This window comes from Artemia sp. Qi Xiang Cuo, chromosome 4, assembly GCF_049724085.1.
Source record: "Artemia sp. Qi Xiang Cuo chromosome 4, ASM4972408v1, whole genome shotgun sequence".
NCBI lineage: Eukaryota > Metazoa > Arthropoda > Branchiopoda > Anostraca > Artemiidae > Artemia > Artemia sp. Qi Xiang Cuo.
The window spans coordinates 83,999,615-84,026,160 of NC_142797.1; the positions used below are offsets into that span (position 1 = coordinate 83,999,615).

A 26,546-nucleotide genomic window follows, 5' to 3' on the forward strand; every position below is an offset into this window, starting at 1 on the left:
ACACATTATCGATGAGGGTTTCCGAATGATCCGTGATTCTCGTTGGAATGCTCACGGTCGGGTATAAATCATTTGACATCTTCAGGCTCAAAAAAATCCAAATTCGGCCCGCGCATATTTAACAAATCAAAATTAAAGTCTCCCATACATATAAACCCCTGAATAGATCTATTTACCTTTGCATCAAGACATTCAAATCCTTCAGCAAACTCATCAAATGAAGCACTTGGTAGCTGGTAAACAACAGTAAAAATAGATGGTAGATTTTCAAACTGAATTTCTATACTAATGTTTCTATCTTACCTTCCTTCCAAATGTCCAAATCCTTTCTAATTTTCCAATTTAAATCCTGTCGTACAATGAAAGCCAGGCCTCCACGTCCCGTTGACGAATGACTTCGAGCAATCAGTTCATAACCTGGAAAGTTAAAGGACGAGAAAATGGTATCTTTGCCCAAAAATGTTTCACATATTGCCATTATATGTAAATTATTGGATCGGGAAATAAAATCAAAATCTCACGGCAAGAAGACGTTAAATGACGATTCCATGTACATGCATGAAATCCAGACCGGTCTAACTCCTCCAAAGCTGATAACTGGCGATATTTACTATCAAGAGATGGACGAAAACTAATCAAATCACTCAATCTTCCGCGTAAACTACTACTCATATCAACTTAATTAAAAAAAAATACTATAATTCATCCCTTTTCTGCGCTCAAACGGGACGATATTTATACTCATAAGAAAGATAAACTAACCGACAAAATAAGAATAAAGAGCAATATATAACATCTTAACGAGATAAACACTACCGAACTACTCATGAACAACAAACAAGGCGCAATCTGAAAGCGAGTTAATTCTACTAGCAGCTCGCTTACCCGGAAGCATTACGAGGGCCTGGCCACGATCTGACCATGCATTTTTCAGACCAAACTTGTCTCTCGCGGCACTCAGAATATCGCAACGGCGCTTGGCTAGACACTCAGACAAAAAGATTCTCGAACCAGCCAATTTTGATTTACTCGCAAACACATAGGTAGATAATCTCACGAACACTGGGGCAACTTTATCGTTTGCCGACCCTAAATTATTCAACTTCGACCTGTAAACCATTCCAAAATCACAATTGGAGATATCAGAAAGCCCCAGCTTTTGCGAGGCTATATTCAGAATGGTCAACTTCAAGTCAACACCCGGCTGCTGCTTAGCACCATGAAACGCGAACTAGAGCTGTTTTTCTTGTTCATAATCATCTATTTTTACTTCTAATTTTGCAATTCGGTTCTCTAAATTTTAATCAGTCCTTTGATATTCTTTACTGACACCAAAAATTGCTCCTGCTTCGGATTGAACTCAAGCGACACTGACGGGTATATTTCACTCACGATTGTCTCAACGGAAGTTTTCAGAGTTTGGTCGTTTCCGCACTGATCTTAAACTTGCTTAGTAATCGCGCTCATCATTGATTCTTTTGTCTTTGCGATTTCTTCCTCAATTACGCCTATTTTAGCAAGCAAATCCGCGGTAGATGGTTCAAAAGAAACTTTCTTTTTTTTCAAAAAGAAAAAGCGGTTTCCAAACGCAAAAGTTTTGGAAACCGTCTTATAAATGTCTGGCTTTTGGTTAACCTCTTTAAACGCACTTCCAACATTTTTATTAGTTTTTTAGATGCTTCACGGTAATTGTCCTCAAACGAGATAAGGCTATTCTCCGTGAGGCCCGACTCTGTGCGATCTCTATACGCAAAAACTAAGTAGTTGAAAATTCCTTTTTTAGCATTTGAAACTTGGATAATTCGTACCGGTCACACCGGGAATCTTTTGAAATTCGCTAACGCAAGCTGGAACTAATGAAATTTTGACATTACTTCGCTACTACGAGAAAAATCAAGAACGATCAACTTATCTTTTAGTGGGCACTAGTGCAGGCCCACGGCAGCAGTGGCAATCAGCAATTGACGGCTGGCCCGGTCGTCCACGGTACCTGCGTTGTTATTCTCTACCGTACTCTAGCATCCTTATTCAGCTAATCCAAAATAATTCAAACGTCACTCAAATTAATAGGACACTGAAATAGTCCTTCAAAAAATCAAACAATTTCAGTCTGAAAATTTTTGCTTTTCACTTGAGAAACGAATATTGGAAAAATTTCCAAAAATAAAGCATAGTTGAAAGGCGCAATAGCTGTGTCTCTGGAGGTAAAATGACCCCCTACAGCCCGTGAGGAAAGGTTTTTGAGTTATAAGATTTGCCAATTGTTTACGTATAGTATTTGTTATTGGGAAGTATTCATACATTTTTTGGCTAGGGAGGGGAGGACGAATTTGCTGCTGGGAGAATGTTGCACGAGAGAGTTCTCCATGGAAAGGGAAGTTTCCAGGGGGTTAACTTTCCAGGGAAAATTTTACACTGATTGAATTTGCCAGAATTCCTATACGAGATTTCTTTATAAGTCTTGCTTTCTCTTTACCGATTTAATTTTAAGAGTGGAGATGCCACGCGTAAATTTTGTCAGGATTCAATTGTCCAGAGGATATTCCTGTGGGGAAGGGAGATTTTTCCGTGGAGGTGGAGCCAGATATCCTGGTGTTATTTACAGAAATGATTCGAAATTAAATTTAAGGAAACAAATTTTTTCAGCAGAAAGTAAGGAGCAACATTAAAACCTAAAACGAACACAAATCATTACGTATATGGGGGGGGGGGTGACCCCCTCCTCAACACCTCGCTGTTTACGCTAAAGTTTAAATTTTGTCCCAATTCTTTAAAAATGATTCCTTAAAGACAAGGGCTGTTGAATTAGAACAACACGTAATTTTTTTTTAAAGTGCCGAAAAACTTTAGCGTGAAGATCGAGGTGTTGAGGAGGGGGTAACCCCCCTCGTATACGTAATGATTTCTCTTCGGTTTAAGTTTTAATGTTGCTCCTCACTTTCCGTAAAACAAAAAAATGTATTTAATGAAGCTTAGAGACAAACATTTTTCTAAAGGCAATGGAAAAAGTATGTCAATTAAAGTAAAAGTATATAAAAATGAAAAAAGGTAGTAATTACAAAAAATACACTAAACAATAGCCTAATTACAAAACCTGAGATATAAACTCCCAGGCTTCGGTTCTGATGAGCTTGGGCGGATTTTTTTTTTAGCAATATCGACAGTCTTGAACTTGGTTATCAAACACCTAAATATTTAATGCCTTTAGACTACTCCGTGTTTGTAAAAAGTAACGCATTACCAAAGTAGTTTGTTTAAAGTAAAACATTAAAACTAAGATTAAGAAAATCAAATAAAATTTTTTATTCAATATTTGTAGTTTAATTTTGAATACAAAAAACAAATATATTTGACACCTTTATGCTTCTTAACTGTAAAAAAAATTAGATCTTTTTCAAAGTAACAAATAGATGCATACAATCACTCCTGAAAAAAAAAATGATAATAAAACCCAAAAAATGTATCCATTAAGGGGGAAAATACAGAAATTCCCCGCATTCCGTTCAGGGGAAACATTTCTGATAATAGTGGTTTCATATATCAGCTCATGGGTTCTTTTGCAATGCCAGAAAAATTGGCGGCATATTTATTTTTTTTTTTTTTTGACGAAATTGCCCTTTAATAATTGTTTCACAAATTATAACATTATACTTTTCTTATTAGGGGTCAAAATCCATTGGCAGGCAGCCAACAATGGGGCAACACACATTTTCCCCAAGGTTTTCCCCTATTCTGCTCTCTTTCCTTTGGTTTCCTTATAATTACTTCTAAGTCCCAAATTTCCAGGGGGACCCTGCCCCCCCTCCTGCCGGAACCCATGTGTGGTCTTAACTACCATCAAACAGTTCGTGGTAACGAACTGTAAGTATGGAGCAACCCGGCTCAATGGTAACCGAAACACTAGAAAATGGTATTTTGATACAAATAGATACATCAAAAGAATCACATTTCAATGCTGATTTAAAATATATACGTTTCATCAAGTTTAATCATACCCATCCAACGTCACGTGCCTGAGAAAATTTAGCTGATTTTCGAAAAAAGGAGGAAAGGCCCCCTACAAATTATAGAACATTTATGAAAATCACACCATCATATTTCGCGTATCAGAGAACCCTACTGTAGAGGTTTCAAGCTCCCATCTACAGAAATGTGGAATTTTGCATTTTTTGCCAGAAGAAAGATCACGGGTGCGTGTTTATTTGTTGTTTTTTTTTGTTTTTTTTCCCCAGGGGTGGTCGTATCGAACCAGTTGTCCTAGAATATCGTGGAAGGGCTCATTAGAATGGAAATTGAAAGTTCTAGTCCCTTTTTTAAGTTACCAAAAAAATGGAGGGCAATTAGGCCCCCTCCCACGCTCATTTTTTTCCCAGAGTCACCTGATCAAAATTTTGAGATAGCCATTTTGTTCAACATGTTCAAAAATATTATAAGTGTGTCTTTTAGGATGACTTAATCCCCCGACGTCCCCGGGGGAGGGCTGAAAGTTATGAACTTTACCCAATGTTAACATATAGTATTGGTTATTTGGAAGTATACAGACATTTTCAGGGGAGATTTTTCCTGGTAGTGGGGGGAGGGGGGTGGGTGGGTCAGGGGTTATGTGGGAGGATCTTTCCATGAAGGAAGTTTTCATGGGGGAAGGGACATTGCTATGAAGGGGACGCCGGACTTCCCACCATTATTTAAAAAAAGATCATAAATTTAATAAAAAAAACAAGTATTTCAACTGCAACAGTAGCAACATCGAAACTTTAAACGAACAGAAAATATTACATATATAATTGGGTTCACCCCTTAGTCAATACCTCGCTCTTTAAGCCAAAGATTTTTTAGTACTTTCATAAGAGCTATTTATTCTAATTAACGGCCTTTGTGATTAAGCGGTCATTTCTAAAGAATTGGAACAAAATTTGAACTTTCGCTTAAAGAGCGAGGTATTGACTAGGGGCGAACCCCCTAATAAACGTATTAAAAATATATGAATATAGAAGTTCGTTACGTAAGTTAATTCGTAAGTTACGTATATTTATTACTAATAAAAACGTTCGTAAATAAAATTAAACAAAATTTGAGAAAGCCATTTAACTAAATAAAAGTAAGTTAATATGAAAATTTCGCTTTAATTATTCATGTACGGTGAGCCAAGATCAAAACCTGTATTTATTCAAAAACGTTCAAAAATTAAATAAAAAAACTAGTTTTTTAAACTGAAAGTAAGGAGCGACATTAAAACTTAAAACGAACAGAAATTATTCTGTATATGAAAGAGACTGTCCCTCCTCAACGCCTCGCTCTTTACGCTAAAGTTTGACTCTGTCTCACAACTTTATTTTTTAAAACAATAAAAAACTTTAGCGTAAAGAGCGAGGCGTTGAGGAGGGGACAGTCTCTTTCATATACAGAATAATTTCTGTTCGTTTTAAGTTTTAATGTCGCTCCTTACTTTCAGTTTAAAAAACTTGTTTTTTTATTTAATAACTTGTAGAGGTTGACTAGGCGATCTAAATAAATGACATAAAACTGAAATCCGACACCTACTTTCCTGAAAATCTTAGAAAAACGATTTAACGTTCCCCAGTTGTTTTTTTTAACAGAGATAGGAATATTCATTTTTAATGGAACTTATATCATCACGAAGTATGTGTTTTGTTTTTCAATTAAAAAATCAGAATTTTCTTTTTAAAGTTCAGGAAAGGGCAGTACCTTAAAATTATCTAGCGTACCTGCTCAGAAATGCTAAAAATTAGTTCAAAGGAATCAACATTTCAGTAATTTAGCAGCTCTAGGAGCTCTCTGTGGTGCCAGCGCTTTGATTGACAAACTTGCCGACAAATTCAACTGTCTTTTCAGTCAAATTTAACAGTCAAGCCACAAATTATCGATAGGTTCTGATAATAGCTAGTCCATTGGAAGGGTTAGCTAATAGACCATTTGTCTTGTGACATTCAGTCAACGCTGAGGCTCGCAGAATGAGTTTTAAGGTACTATATCATATTAAGTAGATGGTGTGTTTACCACCGACAATGGTTTGCTGTCGTTGGACTCCCGAGATTCTTTCAAAAGATCCAAGACTTAATGAGGACTTTCGCCATATATTACTTCAAATTGGGAGAATTCACTTAGATGAGTCGTCTCTCTGTTTGTGAAAGAACCATGGGCAAGTACATATGTCATGATGGTGGCTGTCTGTGACCAACTGTACGTGACATGGTAATCAGGGTCCCATTAAATCACTCTATCATTTTGTTGGTTTCTGACTGGTAGTAGGATGTCTTAACGAGAGAAATCGCAAGAGCTTTGTAAAGCTTCCAGGAGTTAGTATTATGTCAAATCGAAATTACAAAGCTCGAAATACATATCAGTTTCAGTAAACCACAAATGACGCTTTGGCTATAAGGGAGAAAAGAACCTGTGAAAACCAAGCCAATTTCCATCCTGATAGAAGCTACGCTGACAATATTTTTGCACTCCGCCTCATTATCCAGCAGTTTGAAAGGTATAATTTGCCCCTGATTCTGATATTTCTGGACTTCGTTTCCGCCTTCGACTCGATCACTCGTTAAAAACATTGGAAACCTCTAGAAAATGACGGAATACTCCTGAAAATTGTCGAACTTTTTAAAGCATACAACAAGGGGTCAGCAAGCAGAAATTGAGCTTAAGAGACTGAAGAATTCTTGGTTGAGTTTGGAGTAAAACAAGGATGCGTCCTGTCCCCGACTCTGTTTAACTACTGTGTTGATTGGGTTCTTGAAAATGCACTATCTTCTCATTCAGGAGTTGAGATCGGACAGAACCTTTCACTTGGAGATCTTGAATACACTGATGATAAGCTAAGATAAGATAAGATTTATTGCTGAAAAATGGCTATCACAAGCCCAAAAGGGCCGAATTCGCACTTTAGCGTCAAATACAGCGAAAAAAGAACAACAAAAACAAACAATCAAACAACAACAGAAAATTATAAAAGGGTCAATGTCAAATACGTAAAAACGTTAAAAACAAAAACAAAGTACAAAGTAAACTCATAAAATTAGAAGGCCAATGTCAAGTCAGCAAAAATGCCAGAAAAAAAAAAACTCGTAAAATTAACAAGGGGATAAAGTAGAATTAAAACAAAAACATAAGTTAGTTGGTGACTAACAAACATAAATATAAAACCTCCAAATTTGCATAATGGGCATTAAAATTAATAACTATGAGGTAAAGAGTGAATGAGGGGGGGGGGAGGAAGCAGCAGAGATTCAGTGGTTGAAAATGTCAACTATGTAAGAAATAAAAGTTCTTCTATATCTTTCAGTGCAAACTCTTATTTGGGCGAGAAGGGGGATTTTTGTTGACACAGAACGCGGGAGGCGGGGTCGAAAAGGGTGAATATTGACCAGGGAAAAGGGGAGTTGTTCGAGGGTTATGAAGGGCATTGTTAGCAAAACACAAGGTAATTTTTGCTCTCCTTTCCTTAAGGGAGACAAGGTTAGCTCTCCTAAGAAGGGAAATATAAGGTACTTTACCTTCATTGAAGATAATTCTTAGGCACCTTTTTTGTACTGCTTCTATTCTGTCCGACAATTCAATGGAAATGCCAGGATGCCAAACAGGACAAGCTTACTCAAGGGTTGGGCGTACAAATGACAGGAAAATCCTTAAACAGTACGATTTAGGGTATTTAAATTTTTTAAGGAGTTTAAGGAGGGAAAATGTGGCATTGGCACGTTTCAAGATGTCATTAATATGACAATCCCATTTTAAGTCGCTAGAGATGGTAACGCCCAGTAATTTCATGGTGGTTACGGACATTTCAGGGGGGGATTGCACAGGAGAAAGAAGGAGGAGTTTTAAGTAAATTAATAGTAAGAACAGTTGACTTTAAAGGGTTGACTTTCATATCATCAGTGAGAGCTTTGGCTGATATCGATTCCAAGATGTATATTGGGCTGCTTTAGGAATTTTTGGAAGATGTATCTAAGACAGTTAGATCATCAATGAATTTCCATCTATCCGGGAAATAAACACCAAGGTTGTATTTCATTGTAAGAAATAAAATTGGACCTAAGAGGGTTCCTTGAGGCACGCCATTTTAAAGTGGGAGGGGATCAGAATATACATTCAAGTATTTCACGACTTGCGTTCTATTATAAAGGAAAAACATAACTATTCCAATTAAAGGAGGGTCAACTTGAAAGTCATTCCATAGCTTTTCTTATAGTATATTGTGGTTGATTAAATCAAAAGCTTTTTGTAAGTCAACAGCGATAACATTGAGCCAGGTATTGGGTTTTTCGAGTGTGTTGCATATTGTGTCCATAAGGTGAACAAGATAGTGGGTAGTAGATGTAGAGCGTAGGTTTCCAAATTGTCTTTGGTCAACATTTGGAATTATTTGATGATGTCGGAATTCTCTGAAACCCAGAGAAAGCTGGGTCTCAAAACCATGCTCGATGAGCATGCTCGATGATGCTCGAATGATGCTCGATGATGCGGTTACTCAAGCAAATTGCATTGGCTTGAAAGTCATTAGAGGAAAGAAAAAATTTATGGCAATAAATCACCGTGCTTCTTTTTCGCTAACTGTAAATCAAGTACAGTTGTATCAGGTCAACAACTTCACGTACCTCGGCAGCCCAGCTTAGTACTGATGGATCATCAGTCGCCCATATTAAACAGCGATTGCAGAAAGTAAAGACGGTCTTTGCTTTCCTCAGAAAACCATTGTGGAACTGGCTTTAAATTCATGTACGAACTAAAGTTCGAGTCTACCTGGCTTGGGTTCGAACAATCATTCTTTATGGATGCGAAACTTGGTCAGTAAAGTGGCTACATGAAAGTGCACTGAAGGTGTCAGAGCATACCTGTCTGCATAGTATCCTCGAGATAAACCTGAGTGATTGCATAGCAAACGTGGATATATAACGAATGTGTGGTATAAAGAGATGTGTTGCCATCATGATCAAGGAGCGTAAACTGAAATGGTTGGACCAAGTCCTACCGAGGCGAACAGATTACTTGCCTCGCCGAGTCCTTCTAGCAGAGTCCCTCAACTCATGGAAGAAATACCAAGGAGGACAGCGGAAAACGTGATGGAATTTGGTTAAATTAGATCTTGAACCTATTGGGGGCTCAGAATGTTCGGTCACAGATGGACAAAACAATGGCTCCCACTTGCAAAGCACCTGGAAGCAGACCGTACTACTTGGTCTAAACATTTCACGAAGATCCTTGATGCCGGGGAAGGTGAAAACACCCGATTCTCACCACATGTTAAATAGCATTCATATTCAATAGCCGTCTAAGGTACATGTAACAGTTTTACAGATTAATTTATGTGCAAAATCTAATGAGAAAAAATAATAATAAGTAGCCAAAATTGAAAGACCATTTACCTAGTGAAAACGATAAAACAAGACTGGTGAAAATATTGCATTCATGAAAAAATCCACACTTCCACCCTCCCTCCTCGGCCAAAAAACAAGAACAACAATAAAATCAGAGAAATAAGACAAGTTTTGGTAAAAAAATTTTCGTTACTTAGCTAGGTAGAAATTGAACACACCACACGATTTGTCTTTTTATGCTCTTCCTATATATATATTATTTGAAAAAAACTACGTTTTCTAAAGAGTTAAAGAGGCTGAGTTACAAGGTCGAACCTTAAAACGTACAGGGATTAGGAGGCACAGTTGGGGGGCTACCTCCCCCCAAACCCCCCGCTTTCGCAGCCTTTAAATATAAAAAAATTCTTTAAACTGAAAGTAAGTAGCGACATTAAAACTTAAAACGAACAGAAATTATTCCGTATATGAAAGAGGCTGTGCCCTCCTCAACGCCTCGCTCTTTACGCTAAAGTTTAACTTTCTCACAACTCTTTTTTTAAACAATAAAAAATTTAGCGTAAAGAGCGAGGCGTTGAGGAGGGCACACGTCGTACAGGGTGCCTCCTAATCCCTGTACGTTTTAAGGTTCAAACTTGTGACTCAGCCTCTTTAACAGCCCCCCAACTGTGCCTCCTAATCCCTGTACGTTTTAAGGGTAGACCTTGTAACTCAGCCTCTTTAACTCTTTAGAAAACGTAATTTTTTTCAAATAATTTAAAAAAGAAACTGAGTTTCTTTATAAAGTTTAAATTCAGTATATAAAAAATTTGCTCTGATGGTGAATCGAACCCGAGTTTTCCGCCTGACAGTCTGGAGTATGAACCGCTGGACTATACAGACATAATGGTAATTGTTTTTTAGATAATGGAAGCTATTTTCGACGCAAGCAAATTCCTAAAAAACTTGATATTTGGTTTTTTGGAAAACAGGGAAGGAGTGATCAGATTCAGCTGAAATTTCGAGGATAAGCTCCCAGGCCCCAGGAAAGCTTGTCTTCTAAATTTCAGCCCGATCAGACAACGATAAAGGGGGGTTGTGGTGGGAAAAATTAACATGGGCTAATATAGGAAAACGAGGTTTTTCGTAAATGTAAATTCGGGGGATAATTTTTTCGGTCTGAAAATATCAAAAGGCCCTAACAGGTCGAATTCTGCTTCGAATGATTCCTCATTCAACCGGATTCGTTGCCAACTGTGGCCTGTAGGCGTGGCTAAGAAAAAAAAGAAATGATGATGAATTTTAAGTGGCTATATTTGGTTTTTTGAAAACAGGGAAGGAGTGATCGGATTGAGCTGAAATTTCGAGGATAAGCTCCCGGGCCCTAGGAAAGCTTAACCTCTAAATTTCAGCCCAATCGGACAACGTTAACGGGGGGCTGTGGTGGGAGGGTCCAAACTTCCGGCCCAGTTTACCCCATGAAGATAAAGTCGGAGGAGGATGAAATTTTGCAAGTTCCTTAGTTTGAGCTTGGGCTACAAAATGCAATTACCGCCGTCTGTTTGCGACCTCTAGGACCTGAAATCACTTAACATTATGGTGGGTCGCCTCTTTATAGAGGCACAAGTGTGCCTCCTTGATCACAACTAAAGAAAAGTTCTTGTGTTAGTCTAGCCTAAACTTAGCTTCAAGACTATTGTCTTCTCAAAGTGTTCTCTCTGGGAGCTTTGTCTTCAGGATTTGCAGTCAGAACTCTGTCCACACTAATATGTTATCCCTGTACGTTTTTAGGGTTGACCTTGTAACTCAGCCTCTTTAACTCTTTAGAAAACGTAGTTTTTTTCAAATAATACACATAAACAGGTTAGACATGCTTTGTTATGAAAATTGACGCGCAGATATTTTCATAACAAAGCATGTCTAACCTGTTTATGTGTATTATTTTAAAAAAACTAAGGTTTTTCGTAAATGTAAATTCGGGGGATAATTTTTTCGGTCTGAAAATATCAAAAGGCCCTAACAGGTCGAATTCTGCTTCGAATGAGTCCTCATTCAACCGGATCTGTTGCCAACTGTGGCCTGTAGGCGTGGCTAAGAAAAAAAAAGAAATGATGATGAATTTTAAGTGGCTATATTTGGTTTTTGAAAACAGGGAAGGAGTGATCGGATAGAGCTAAAATTTTGAGGATAAACTCCCGGGCTCTAGGAAAGCTTAACCTTTAAATTTCAGCCCAATCGGACAACGTTAAAGGGGGGGCTGTGGTGGGAGGGTCAAAACTTCCGGCCCAGTTTACCCCATGAAGATAAAGTCGGAGGAGGATGAAATTTTGCAAGTTTCTTAGTTTGAGCTTGGGCTACAAAATGCGATTACTGCCGTCTCTCTGCAACCTCTAGGACCTGAAATCGCTTAACATTGTGGTGGGTCGCCTCTTTATAGAGGCACAAGTGTGCCTCCTTGACAAGTTGCTTCCTTCGCAGATTTTATTTTGAGCCCTTAAAAAGAAACTGAAAGTGAAACCTCGTTCCTTATTATTTGCCAGCAGATAATAGCGACCAAAATACTGAAAACTACTTTAAAACAATGATATTTACTTACTTATTTCAATAAAAAAGGATTTCACTGCTTCTCTTAACTCCCAAACCCTTATGGATAAAAATACAGTCTACTATAAACATTCCCACTATTTTTTAGGATGGCGCCACTTTTTTCCTCCCGCCGGCTCATTGGTGTTTGCCGTAAAATACTAGAAAAAGAAAGTCAGGCTATTGAAAATATACTTTGAGTACATAGACTGTATATTTATCTATCATGTGGAGCAGGTTTTTGTCGTTGTGGTTGTTGTAGGTAAAGTGAAATGATACAGTTCTATAAATGAAATAAGTAAGTATTTCTGATCATTTTAGGGTAGTTTTCAGAATTTCTGGTAACCATTTTCTACTAAGGAACAAGGTGTCACTTTAAGGGTCCCTTAATGGGCTCAAAATAAAATTTTATCAGGAAAGGATTAGTAAGGAAAGGATTAGTATACTTGGAAAGACCAAAAAAAAGATGAGTATCTTCATCTTCTCCATAGTGATGGCTATCTCCTATACAGCTAAGTAATGGGAAAAACTCAAAATTTACCCAAGTCTCTCACACGCCGTCGGTCATTTGATTTCAGAAGCCCCAAATATGCGTGTATAATTTGAAACTTCCCACAATTACCTGCAGATTTGTCTGAAGGACTTCTTGTGATAAGTCCCGAAATTCAAGCCTTAATTGGCAAATAGCCATTATTCTTGAATATTCTGGCCTAGAAACGTATGCAAAAGGGGAGATAACTTAGTCACGCCTTCCGCTCCCCAATATTTTGATACTTTTAAGAATCATATTTTCCCCATTGAATGGTCATGATATATTTTATAAAGTTATACAAAACGATTACCTTCACGTAACAGACCATACATCTTTGTGCATGACGTTAAAGTTGAAAGTGCGAAGACCTGCTTACCTACATGCTTTATTATTTGATATATTAAAGGATGCTATGTTCTCAGCCTCAATAGGCTTAGAGGTGTTTCAGGCTTATATCATTTCGCAAAAAAAAGGAAAAAAGTACCATTGTATCAATTTAATGGAAGCAAATCTCGGATTTCGCAATCTTCTTTAAATAAATGGATTTCTGTGGCAATATTTATGTTTTCTTTTTTATTAAGCTTAGGGGCGAAGGGCTTTCTGAAAACGCAACTGCAAATGGATTCTGATTAAAAATGTTGAATGTATATTTCAGACAAAGAAGAAGCTACAGAGGAAGCGGCAGAGAACAATGAAAATGAGAAGCTTTTGAGGAACCTAGCTACAGATGATGGAGAAATGCCAGACAAGAAAACAAGCGATCCTGTCATCGATGGTCTTATTGGTAAATATTTAAAACTTACATCACCAACTTTAGTAAAGAGCTATAATGTTAAGATTCAATTTTAGTTTCATTTTACATTTTATTTGAGTATATGGTCAATTACCAAAGACATTAAAACTGAAATCTGATTCTCTAAATTTGGCAAGTGGAAACACGTCTTTAAGAATTAGGAATACCCGAAAACTCAATCTTTAATGAAGAAGACGCCCATATGAAGTTATGTAGTTTCACGCTTAGCGGGGGCCAAGTTTGAAAGTAAGGAACGGGTGTGAAAAATCAGCGAAAATATATATCATCATGGAGCTCTAAAAACTGTAGCTTTCTTGATTGCCATAACAAAAGATGAACGCTGAAAAAAAATCCAATTTATGCTTTAATATGTACATTATTAAAATTATTCAAGATTAAATCAGGGGCATAATTTCTTCAATATCCTGGGGGGGGAGTTAGAGCCAATTTCCAAAATCAAGTGAAAATGACAGTAAAAACTAAAAAATAAGCCATTTGATACCATAAGGGTACTATTTAGTACTTAAAAAGCACTATAAAGGTACTTTGTAGTATAATATGAAGGTAACTTATAGTACTATCGAGGTAAATATATACTAAGAGCTGATCTGTTTCTATTGGTACTTGAATTATGCAGGTTTAAGTTAGTTTTGACAAGATTTGGGAAGACACTACATTTCTGCGAGGGGAGGGGGGAACTGAAATCTAGGGCGACGGCCATTTAGGCAATCCTACTTTGTTATATTCACCCATATAGTTGGTTGTTGACATATCAGCATACGTTATATTTTTTGTGATTAAAAAATAATCACTTTTAGTGCTTAATTTTTACATATACCCACTAGCCTATATTTGTTCAATAGCCCTATGGAACAGGAGCATTCCAAATAAAAGCAAAGAGCTATATTAAACAAAAAATTAGCAGAAATAAAGTCAAATAATTTCCCAAGCGTAAAACTACTACAAATCACCATCAATAAATAAATGATCATCAGAACGAATAGAAATTACAATAAATAACTGAGTTAAATCCAAAACGAGCAGAAGCTAAGATGAGTAGGGCAGACGTCCCTCATGCCTTGTAAAGACTAGAACATAACTTGTATTTTACTGAAAACCATCCTTATTTCGATCTGAATGTTTCTATTTCTCATTTCAGTCAGCCCTAATCATCTTAGTTTCTGCTCGTTTTAAGTTTGAATCGTTTATTTATTGTCATTTCTGTTCTTTTCAGGTTTTATTTATTTATTGAATGTCATTTGTGGTAGTTGAACGCTGGGAAAATTATTTGACTTTATTTCTGCTCATTTTCCGTCTAATGTAGCTCTTTATTTTTCTTTGAAATACTGCTTCTGTGATTTTTTTTTAAATTAATTTCTGTTTGTTTTTTACTGACATAGTTTTTTTCATTGGTAAAACCATCGGTAAAACGAATGGGCATGCGGTGGTATTCTCCAATAAACCCCTGAAGGGTTTGCTTCCCTGCCCGTAGAGCTTGAGAGCGGTTGGTACCGCAAGGTTCCGACTCCTGCCCTTATTGGGGTCGCCACCACCCTTGCTGAGGTTAAGTATGAGGTCTTATGACCGCTCCATATCTGATGAGGCAAAGTCTGTCTTAGGAGTTCTTTTGTCTGCTATTTGGGCTAGCTACCCATTCAGCCGGTATTACAATATACCTCTACCTTTAAGGCACGAGCGGATCATCAGGCAGTATTACCGCAAAGACTGGGATGGTCTGCATAACTTCTTATCGGCAAAGCCGTGGAGTAAATTTTCAAAACAAGCCCCACATAAAGCAGCGACATTTCACGAAAAAGCAATTACAGAAGCCATTGAGCAATTCATCCCATCAAAAACATTAAAAGTCTCATCTCGAGATAAGTCTTGGTCCAATGCTGATTGCAGAAGGGCAACCAGGGTTGGATAGAAGGCTCACCTTGCACCTCCTTTTCGCCCGCAAACACCAGAGCCCGAGCGGGGTCAGTAATGGCCTCTTTCTCTGGTCATCAAGGCAATCAGCTTCCCGTTCCCTCACCCTTGTCTCAAGGAACGCAGCCAATTGCAGTCAACAACCAAAACGACCTACCCCAATCGACAGAAATTTTTTTCCAAATTTCGACGAACCGTGCAGCTACTGCCACTCACCGGTTAGAGAGGAAGCTATGGCTATTAGATGTTTGTTTTGTGGATAGCTGGAGCATACCGCTTGTAGAGGAATCAAAGCTAATCTCTTCCTTGTAATCAAGATGCACCAGCGGAATTCGACCTTTCTCAAGTACGAGTGCCAAAGCTGCTGTAAAAGAAGTGACTCTTACTTGCAGCTGAAGCTAAGGGAAAGCCTTCAAACAGGTGGTACTCCGTTCTCGCAACGAGTAGCGCTTGCACCTCATCAAACTGCAAACCCAGCTCCCTGTACAACATCAGCCAGCCAACAAACGCTTCTCGACTCTAGCTCTACAGTCGATGCCCTGCTCAAATCAGAGAAGAAAAAAAAGACTGAGGTAAGAGAAGCAAACAAACTTTGTTGTGTTTGGACTCCCAGAATCAAAGTCCGTGTCTGACAAAGAGACTGTGATGAAACTAATGGCAGAGAACGACCTGGGCGCAGAACTGCAAATTAACAACATATCCGAAACCCTGAGAATAGGAGCCTAAAGAAAAGGCAGAAAGCCTCGTCTACTGGTGGTCAAGCTCAAGAAAAATTCGTCCGATTGCCTCGAAAAGCGAAACAAGATAGTAAAGTGCGCCCGAAACCTTAGAAATTTTGTTGACAACTTCATGAAATTAAATATTTTCATAAACCCTGATCTTACACCAATACAAAGAGCTAATCAAGCTCCAAAGCGTCAAGCTAGAAGGTTGAAAAACCCGGAAAAATACCTTGAGAAACCCACAAGGACAGTCCAGAATCCCAGGAGACCCTATTGAAGAGATACAACTAAACTGACGTCAGAAAAACCGTAAAAAAACTGATAAAACAACTATCAAATGCATTTACTTCAACGCTGACTCACTTTTCAATAAACTTTCAGAAACAAAGGAATTAATCCGTAAGCAAAACCCGGATCTTGTTGCTATAGTCGACGTGAAGCCGAAAGATTGTAGATACTTACCGACAACGGCCGAATTTAAACTGGATAACTACACTACCACTGCCTTAAACCAGGAACATGAAAGTGGGAGAGGAATAATATGCTATTGTTTCGAAGAACTCTCAGCTCAGCGCGTTTCTTTCGGAAATTCTAACCCTTACCAATGCCTTTGGATAAATATAACTATCCCTAGCGGCAACAGCATTGTTGTAGGGGTAACCTACCGAAGTCCCAACATCTCTTAGGAAAATGACGAAGTTATATGCTCCACAATCTCCTCTGTAGCCAGTGAGCAGGATCTGAGCCTTGTAGTAGTCTGTGACTTCAACTTACCTAAGGTTGACTGGCAACAACGCTAAACTGGCACTTTGACGCATGGGCCTACACGGCTTTACATGGAAACGTTCAACGAAAACTATCTTGAACAGCTGATAGATGAGCCCACGAGGGTCCGTGGCACAGACACCCCACGCATCTTAGTTCTCCTCCTCGTGAGTGGTATTAGTATGGTAGAGAACATCGAAGTGCTAGCACCAGTGGGTAAATCCGATCATGCCGTGATAGCGTTTGACATAAAAGCCAAACCACAAGCAAAATCGCCAGCTCAGCCGAAGCCCAATATTACAAGGGAAATTATCAACTGATGAGACAAGACCTCCAAAACATTGACTGGGAAGAAATGTTCAAGGACCAAGACTCACCTGACAAACCCTATGACATTTTCATGTCGGCCATAGAAGCTGAAGGGCGACATATTCCGCTGATCAGACGTCATTCGCTGGTAGCATTGTTGAGCAAAATAACTAACCTCATAAAAGAAAAACAAGAATCTTGGGAGAAAATGAAATCGATACTAAAAAATAAGCTGCCTGCTGACTCGGAAAGGGCTAGCTATCGAAAGGCTTCGAGCAGAATTTGAAAAGCAACCCGTTTTGAGGAAAATGAATTGGAACGGAAACTGGCCAATAGCCTGAAGCAAAATCAAAAATGCTTCTGGAGATACGTCAACTCAAAGCGTAAGGACGGAGGTGGAATTCCACCTTTGTTTGACAAACAGCTGGACACCCTCATAGAATACCCAAAGGGCAAACCAGACCTTCTTGGCAAGCAATTTGCAAGAGTCTTTTTTCAAGAACCAGACCTTAAAGAATTCATTCCCTCGACCAGTAGCACAAACGAGCACGAGCCAATCCCCAGTATCAGCATAACTGAATCTTTAGTACTCAAGAAACTGAAGGCTATAAACACAAAAAAATCCCTAGGGCCGTATAAACTGCAGCCAAGGGTTCTAAGAGAGACAGCTGACTTAACCGCTCATCTGTTAACAATCATATTCCAGAAATCGTTGGATAAAGGCAAACTACCAAGGGTCTGGAAGAGCGCAGTCGTGTCACATATCTTCAAATCTGGCAAAAGGGAGATCCCTTCAGAATACCGTCCGATCAGTCTCACTAGTATTCTCTGCAAGATTCTTGAGTCTATAATATCAGACCCTATTCTTCTCTATCTAAAAAGCAAACGAATTCTTACTGATAAACAGTTTGGTTTTCTAAAAAAACGATCAACAGAAATTCAGATGCTCTACGCAGTGGACGACTGGAACACCTCTCTTGACAAGGGAATTGAAATAGATGTTATCTACCTGGATCTCCATAAAGCTTTCGACGAAATGTCCCATAAGCGTCTACTTCTCAAGCTTGTGAAATATGACCTGGATGGGGGGCAAATAATTGCCTGGATAACAAACTTTGTAACGGGGCGCAAGCAATTCATTGCTGTAGAAGTTCAGATAAGCCAAATAGATTTGACGTTATCAGTGGTGTCCTACAAGGATCTATCCTAGGTCCTCTTCAGTTCAATCTTTATATACACGATCTAGTTGATGATATTGACTCAACAATTCTGCTGTACGCGGATGAAACCAAGCTATGTCGTATCATCATGTCACCTGAACACTCTGCATAACTCCAAGAAGATCTCGACTGTATTAGCACCTGAATGAAGACTTGGCTGATGCAAATTAATATCCTGAAAAGCCACCACTTAACCCTCGGAGGTGAATTCTCATCTGCATCATACAGCATTGGGCCCATATCACTTGCTCGAAAAGAGATTTAGGCATGGTCGAAAGAGATTTGGGTATCATGGTTGACCACAAATTGACCTTTTCGGACCACTACGAAATTGCCATTAGACAGGCTACGCGGGTATCAGCGCTGATCAGGAGATCATTCAAGTGTCTTGATTTAGAAATGCTCGCGACCCTCATCAAGTCGCTAGTCCGCCAAATTCTCGATAATGGTCATTGCACAGTTCGTCCATCCCTGAACAAGGATATAGATGCACTAGAAGCAGTTCAAAGGCGGATGACGAAGCTCTCCCCAAGTCTGAAAGACCTCCTATACGAACAAAGTCTTCGTCTGTTTCACCTATCAGCACTCTCATACAGATTTCTAAGGGGTGATATGATCGAGTTGTACAAGCTATGCCATTTCTGCTATGACAACGTCACCGGAGAAGCACTGTTGGTCTTTAACGAAAATCATCTACGTGGCCATCCCTTAAAGCTTAAAAATGAGAGGTTCTGCAAAGATGTAGGCAAATGGTCCTTTCGAAACCGAGTCGTCGACTCCTAGAACTCCCTACCCGAAGAAACCGTTCTGGCACCCTCCATCAGCTCTTTCACGAACTCGTTTGACAAGATATACGAGAGTCGTATGTACGACGGTAACTTTAGAAGATTTATCTAAATTTTTGTATTGTCTTTTTCCTGTTTTGTAAGAGGCACTGGTCTACGCTTTTGCATTATATTATTATTATTAATATAACAAGAAATGGCGTTTGACTGAATCCGACGAGGATCGGGCTGCTTTTATTATCGCTCGGAACGAGTTTGTCAAAGCCGCACGTCAAGCTAGAACCAATTACAAACACAAGTTTGTAGACAAATTAAAAAGTGTACCTGCAAAGCGGTGGTGGAGGGTCGTCAAAGAAGCTCTATCGTCATTTAAATAAACATCAATTCCCTCGGTTCATGTTGAAGGGCCGATGATTCAGTCAGGCCAGGAAAAGAGGGATGATTTTGTGCAAGTCTTTTCAAAGTTCTCCCAACTTGATGACGCTGGGGTCTCCCCTCCCACCTTTCCTACACGAGCAGATTCAAAAGTCACCAGTGTCAACATAGTATGGTTCTAAGAACGCTAAGCCAGCTGGATGTCATCAAAGCTTCAGGATCTGACACGATTCCCAATCTCATCCTCAAAGATATGCCCCTGAACTTGCTGATCCTCTCGTCTCTCTGTATAGAAAATGCTCTGCAGCGGGACCATTGCTGAAAGCATAGAAAATTGCTCATGTCGTTTCTGCTCCAAAGGCAGATTCCGACCTTACTAGTTTAGGATCGTATCGTCCAATTACTCTGCTGTCCTGGGTAGGTAAAGTTTTTCGAAGCGTCATTAATAAACCCTTTACCAATGTCTCGAGTCACATCTGTTTTTGGCAAACACGCAATACGGTTTTTGCAGAAAACGGTTTACATTAGACTGTCTGATTGTGCAACTTCAAGAGTTGGTTGAGCTCCTTTCTCAGGGGCATGATATTTGCCGTCTCTTCTTTGACATTGCAAAAGCCTTTGATCGTGTATGGCACAAGGGACTTCTTTGTAAACTGAAAGACTATGGAGTTGATGGTCGATTTTTTGAGATGCTTGCTGAATTTCTTCTTCAACGGTCATTGCAAGTTCTCCTCAATGGTTTCATATTAAAAAAAGTCCCAGTATTATCAGGCGTGCCCCAAGGAAGTATTCTTGGGCCAACTATTTTCTTGCTGATCATAAATAACCTAGGGGACAACTTTGTAAAGAAACCTCACCGCTTTGCTGATGACACAACAACAAAAACATCAATTGCAAAGGACGAAGATCCCAGCGAACACCACAAGGTGCTCCCGGCTGACCTGAAGAGAACTGATGTGTGTGCAGATGCATAGCTTGTCAGTTTTAACGCATCGAAAACGAAAGAGCTCCTAATTTCTAAGGCACGTAATATGATGGGTCATCCTAATTTCATCTTCAAAGGAAAGGCGATAACACGAGTTGATACACTACGCCTACTCGGAGTTAACTTCTCTTCGGATCTTTCATGGAATGAGCATCTCAGTAAAATTAGATCCTCTTGCTCCAAGAAGCTAGGAGTTATCCTAAGATGCAAAAGTCTCCTCCCTGATGAGTCGATTCTGCCAATATCCATTTCATGCATCAGACTTGTCATGGAATATGCTTGTCCTCTCTTCACTGGTGCACCAAAAAGCCGCTTTGCTCCACTCCAATGGATTTAAAATCGAGTAGTTCGTGCAGCAACCTCTGGCAACACAAAAGCTAAAACCGCAAAGTTGATCCAGAAACGCTTCGACGTGGTGACCATGTTGGTTTTCTATAAGTACATGTATAACCCTCCATGAGATGATCTATCAAAGCTCGTTCCTGACAGAGCAAAGCCCTTGCGATAAACTTGCTGAAGTACAGCTCGTCAGATCTACCTTGAGTAGGGTACTCCCCGCCAAGAATATCTGAAAACGAGTTTCGCCCGGCGATCGGTCACCACATGGAATAGCTTGGCGGCAGAGGTAATTCCAGAAAATCTTTCCCTTGGCGCGTTCAAGAGAAGGTACCTCAAGTGAAAATGAGGAAATACCTCAGTGTTGGGAAATGCCAGGACTAGCGGCAAATCGTCACCTTTGATGGAACCGCAAAGCCAGTAATAAAAAAAACTAATATTTTCAGTTTTTTTCTATAAGAATCGATATTTTGGCTTAGCCTACTAATTATACGTTGGACAAAATTTCTCATTAATTTTCAAGTATGTACGCCCTTTCAAAAATCTGACACATATATTATCCTTTGATTTTGTTCTACACCTCCTCAAGTTTTCCTAAAAAATAAACTGAATATCCTTCCTAAAAAATTGTGTTTATGTTATTTTGACAACCAGTATACACTTACACTATTTTGATTTAGTTCAATTGTAAGAGCAGAAGTAGTTATAGCAGTAGCCATGAAAGTTTCAACTTTATACCCTCAGTCATTCTTGAGATGTTACTGAGACGTCTCATTGATAACCAGCATAGATATAGTGCCTTGTGATTTAGTTTTAAAGTAAAATAGACTTTCCGTGAAAGTTTCTCCTTTATATCCTATTCTACTTCTAAGGTATACCACCCGGATATCTTGACAACCTGAATTCCCTTATGCTATTTTGGTTTAGTTCAGTATTAGCAGTAGTAGTAGCAGAAGTAGTGGAAGAAGTAGCAGCGAAAATGGTAGTTACATTGGTAACCCTGGATCCTTCAGCTTGATACCCTAAGCCGTGGCTGGGTATTAAAGCCGTGGCTGGGTATAATACACCGCTTTAATAACCCACATGCACATGGTGTGCGCAGCTATAGCATTAGTAGTAGAAAAAGTAGTAGCAGTAGCATGCATATAGCACATTTTGGTTGGTTAAACATCCCCCTCAACATGCATTGAAATTAGCAGCAGCAGCAGTAGCAGCAGCCGTATGCACAGAGTAGTGCAGTCAAAATACGGTTAGACTTTCAATAAATTGCAACAAATATGATTTAAATTCTATTCAATGGACAGAAAAAAAGCGCATTAGCATAACCAAAATTGGCATCGCTACCCCGGGGCAAAATGGGTCAAATTTGCCCTTAAAGTATGGAGGAGGGGACAAACAGCTAAATGGTTTATTTCGGGATAATGCATAAAGATGAATGTCTTCTATGAAGTTATTGAGGTCGTAGGAAACGAAAATGAAGGTAAAAAGGGTCCATCACCGGTATTACAGAGATAATTTTACTAATTCCCACTTAGGGTTTGAATTGAGAGGGGTAAGTCTGAAAATTAGCGAGGTTTCTTATTTTAGAGGGAAAGGAGTCCTTTCTAGGTTATTCTTGACCATAGATAGCGAAAAATGAAAAGAAAAAGACTTATAGCTTGCAAAACATCTGCAATTGCGATATTACAGAATATAAATTACAAGCGTCTTATGGCTACCTTTTGCTGAAACGTATTTTTAAGTATTTTTAAGATTGAATAGACGGAACTACGGCGCACAAAACAACCTAATCAAATACCATGAAAGTTATAAAATGTGCCCAGTGATGGCGTATAGTAATTGTTATTGGAAAGTATACAGACATTTTTCAGGGAAGGGTTGTGCCTAGAGCGGGTTACCACGGAGAAAATTTTCCGTGCGGAGGGAAATTTCCGGGGGGAACTTTCCAGGGGAAATTTTACACTTGGGGGATTTGAAAAAAAATCCTATATGAAATTCTTTTTATTTGTCTTACTTTCTCCTTGCCTACTCAATTTTGCATGTAGAGATGCTTCGAAGGAATTGTCCGGGAGAAAATTTCAGTGTGCTTAGGTTTTTGGGTAATAATTTTGACGGAAGGGGGATTTTCGGAGTGATCGGAAAAACGAATAGAATTTAAACTCTTTTTCGAATGAAAGTATTCTAAGGTGAATTTTTCAGGCTACATCCTCCGCAAGAAATTTAGCGGGGGTGATTTTCAGCGAGGAAGGAAATTCCGGTGGGATTTTACCGAGAAGGGGCGTATTTTAACGTGGGGAAACTTTCCACGGAGGAGATTCCCAAGAGGGGAGGCCAGATTTACCAGCATTATTTAAAAAACGATCAGAAACTAAACAAAAAAAACAAGTTTTTTCAACTGAAAGTAAGGAGCAACATTAAAACTAAAAAACAAACAGAAAATATTCCGTATAAGAATGGGGTTGCCATGCTTTTCGATACCTTGATCTTTAGGCCAAATTTTGACAAACAGTCAACATTTTTTAAGAACGACTCCTGAAGCCCAAGGGTCGTTTAATTAGAATAGGAAACTTTTAAAAAAATGCTAAGAACTTTAGCATGAAGAGCAAGATTTTGAGGAGGGAGGGGGACCCCTTTATATGCGGAATAATTTCTGTTCGTCTTGAGTTTTAATATTTTTCCTTACTTTCAGTTGAAAAAAATCGTTTTTTTCAGTAGAGAAGGGGGTGCTACTCGTGACATGACCACGTGGTTTATGGTTTTCTCACTGAGAATGAAAAAACAGAATTTTTGTCACTTGAAAAAAACAAGAATTTTCTCACATTTATTGTTGTTTCTTGGACGGTTATGTGTGTTGGTCAATTTATTTGATGTTTTTCTCGGATTTCAACAGTAATTTATGTCTGTTTTATGGTTTTTGTCAGTGAGAAAGGAAAAACAGGATTTTTCTCACTTTGATGGATGTTTTCTGGATTATTGAGTCTAACGGGGACAGAGTCAATGACTTCTTCTTTCAAGATCTTATTTTGTCGTTGTTTTGGCCAAGTGCACGCTCGGGGCGAATGTTATTCCGTCCAGGGACTAGGAAAAAGTTAGATCACATGTTTCCTTCTCAGCCAATCAGAGGCTCGGTTACATATTAGCGATGGAGGATCGCAGAGAATATGAGGAAAGGATTTTTGCTATAGTTTTATTAGTCTGTGAATAGAATTCAAAGGAGTGAGAAGAAGAACAGTTTGACTTTACTCATTTGGAGATATATTTGTGTGTTGATGAGTGGAATGTTTACCCTATTAGAAGTTGATAGTGGAGTTGATGGTAATAATACAAGAGCACCAAACATTGCGGTGGAAATCAAGAGAGGATCACGGCTTTTTTTGGAATGGGATGAAGTATATGAAAGATATGTGTTATCCTTGATCAAATTTCAACTGAAGGATCAATTATGTGTCGCGGCACAAGTTTATATAGCATCCTTGAAGGAACCTTAAAAAGCTAAAACTGCGTTACTAAAACATATTGAAGGCATTTAAATCTATAGCTAATTGTGCATAATTAGTATTATTGTTGTAATTATTCAATAAAGTTGTTTCGAAATTACCAATTTTCACTTTCTTTTCTGGTCATGTTAAGTTAGGGCTAACAAATAAGGGTCAGTCTAGAGTCAGCAGTTAGAGGGAGAGGATTGAAAAATGAATAAATTTGAGAAAGAGAGAATTAGATCAAATCTAGTGTTTATGGAAAAACATTGGATTTAGGATGACGATTTGCTCAAGTTATCACTTCAACGCAGGTTATTCTCCCGGGAAACACTTGACAATATAATGAGGACTGATTCTCCTCCATTGGACTATTGTATGAAACTTTTAAGATGTGACTCAAGTGCTTATAGTCAATTTATTGATTTATTAAATGGAACAAAGCAGATACATATCGTGGATTTTCTTTTGAGGTCCTTGCCACTGTATTTAGAATTGATGAGTCCTCCTTTAAGAAAGATGATATTACAAAATCCGTTCCCTCCCCAGTCCTCTCTCTGAGTTTATCAACCAAAGACAATCATTTTCATGTTTGCGGTGAGAGAGTGAAAAATAGAAGCCAAAAATTCTATTTTTATGTTCACTGTGCCTGTAAACTCTAGGCATTTTGATTCAATGTGGAACTTTCACAATTATTGATAACTATAGTGAAAATTGTAAATTATGTAATCCTTGTAAATTACATAGAGGATATGCAGTACAAATTAAAGGATGTAATTCATGTCTTGAGGAGATTTGTGACTCTCACCCTAGAGGGCACCTATGCTCCAATTGTCACTATGATAAATGTGATCAGTGGGAGAATACTTACCCCAATATGGTTGGACAGAATCCCAAATATGATTTCAGTTTATTTTTACGAGATTGGTATCATCGTGGATTTAAATTAGTCTGAGAAGAGGAGTCAGGTCTATGATTCAACTGTCGGGGTAACAAGAAAATTTGGTTTCTACGTCCTGTTTGTGACGACACTGCCTACTATGACTATAAGCCAAGTGATTTTTATTTGGCAGTTACCGAATGTGATTCACCATTTGAAAACACTGTATCTGATATTGCTGCAAATAGACAGATTGAAACTCGTGAATTTCATAATCATATTATGAAATTCACGAGTAACAAGACAACAAGACAATTGGGGTAACAAGACAATTTGGTTTCCACTTCATCGTTGTGACAACACTGCCTATTATGACTAAAAACCTAGTGATTTTTATTTGGCAGTTACCGAATGTGATTCACCATTTGAAAACACTCTATGTGATATTGCTTCAAATAGACAGATTGAAATATGTGAATTTCACAATATGAATGCAAATAGTATCATTGACTATACAAAGAGATATGACAAGATTGAAGTTACATTATACTGTACAAAATGTGACCCTGACTTTGCAGTCAATCAAGATCAATATACAGTGAATCCAAATGATTTTCCGGCATTAGTGGTTCACGATAGTTGCCTATACATCGAAGAAGAAGAAGAAATTTAAAGTGAAGATTTAAAGACATTGTTGAATATATATATGCATTTTATTAATAAACAAATTCACGAACATTTTTTAAGCACTTTACTCTTAGGGCACTGAAATCAATACTGTATAGGTCTGAGAGGATATTTTCCACTAGAAAGTCGTTCAGACCTAACATAACCTAACCTAACCTAACCTGACAAACCACAATTGACCACAATTGATACATTGATTATTTGACTGGTGTTCATGGTGCCAAGTCTAGTAGAACACTGCCTTCGGGAGTGATTTCCCAATAGGTTTCATATTGATTTAGTGAGATTAGTGCAATACTCTCATACAATGGGTCGGCAAATGTACACTCTAAACGCACACTCCCGGTACGTACTATACTCATATCCTGTGTACCAGACAAATCCAATACAATGATAACGTGTGTTTTAGCAAACACATCTTCAGTTATATCATTATCAAATTGTTGTGAATCATGATCTAGGGTTTGAATGGCCAACTCGTACAAGAATCTATGGGAGTCATCAAAGGATAGATTGTAGAGTGGGATGCCGTTTACTTTACACACAAGAGATGAAAGTCCAAACATCTCGAATTTATGTGGGCATCCAGTCCACGATCTTATTGCACTGGCGCTTTTTACAAATGCCAAAGCGAGTTTTGACGGAATTTCACCATTGATAAAGGATGAATCGGTGAAGGTGCGTGAGCACAGAGAACTATGTCGCTTATTCGTGATTTTATATGGAACAGGTAGTTTCCTACTGTACCAATAGAATCTTTACTTCTGCCAGACCAGATCAACAGAGCTAATAACCTGCTGTTTCCATACATGAAACATTGCCGAAGCGAAGGTGAGACCAACATAGGAATTAACAACA

General features: G+C 38.5%; 1 protein-coding gene across 2 annotated transcripts in view; it reads left to right on the plus strand.

The window, feature by feature from the left end:
* Nucleotides 1-26,546, plus strand: part of LOC148953542 (uncharacterized) — a 207,245-nt gene that overhangs the window by 171,796 nt on the left and 8,903 nt on the right. For both annotated transcript variants that reach the window (XM_089088591.1, XM_089088592.1), the window contains one exon: nucleotides 13,082-13,210. In XM_089088591.1, the coding sequence (XP_088944717.1) occupies nucleotides 13,082-13,210 (129 nt within the window). The remainder of the gene's footprint in view (nucleotides 1-13,081; nucleotides 13,211-26,546) is intronic.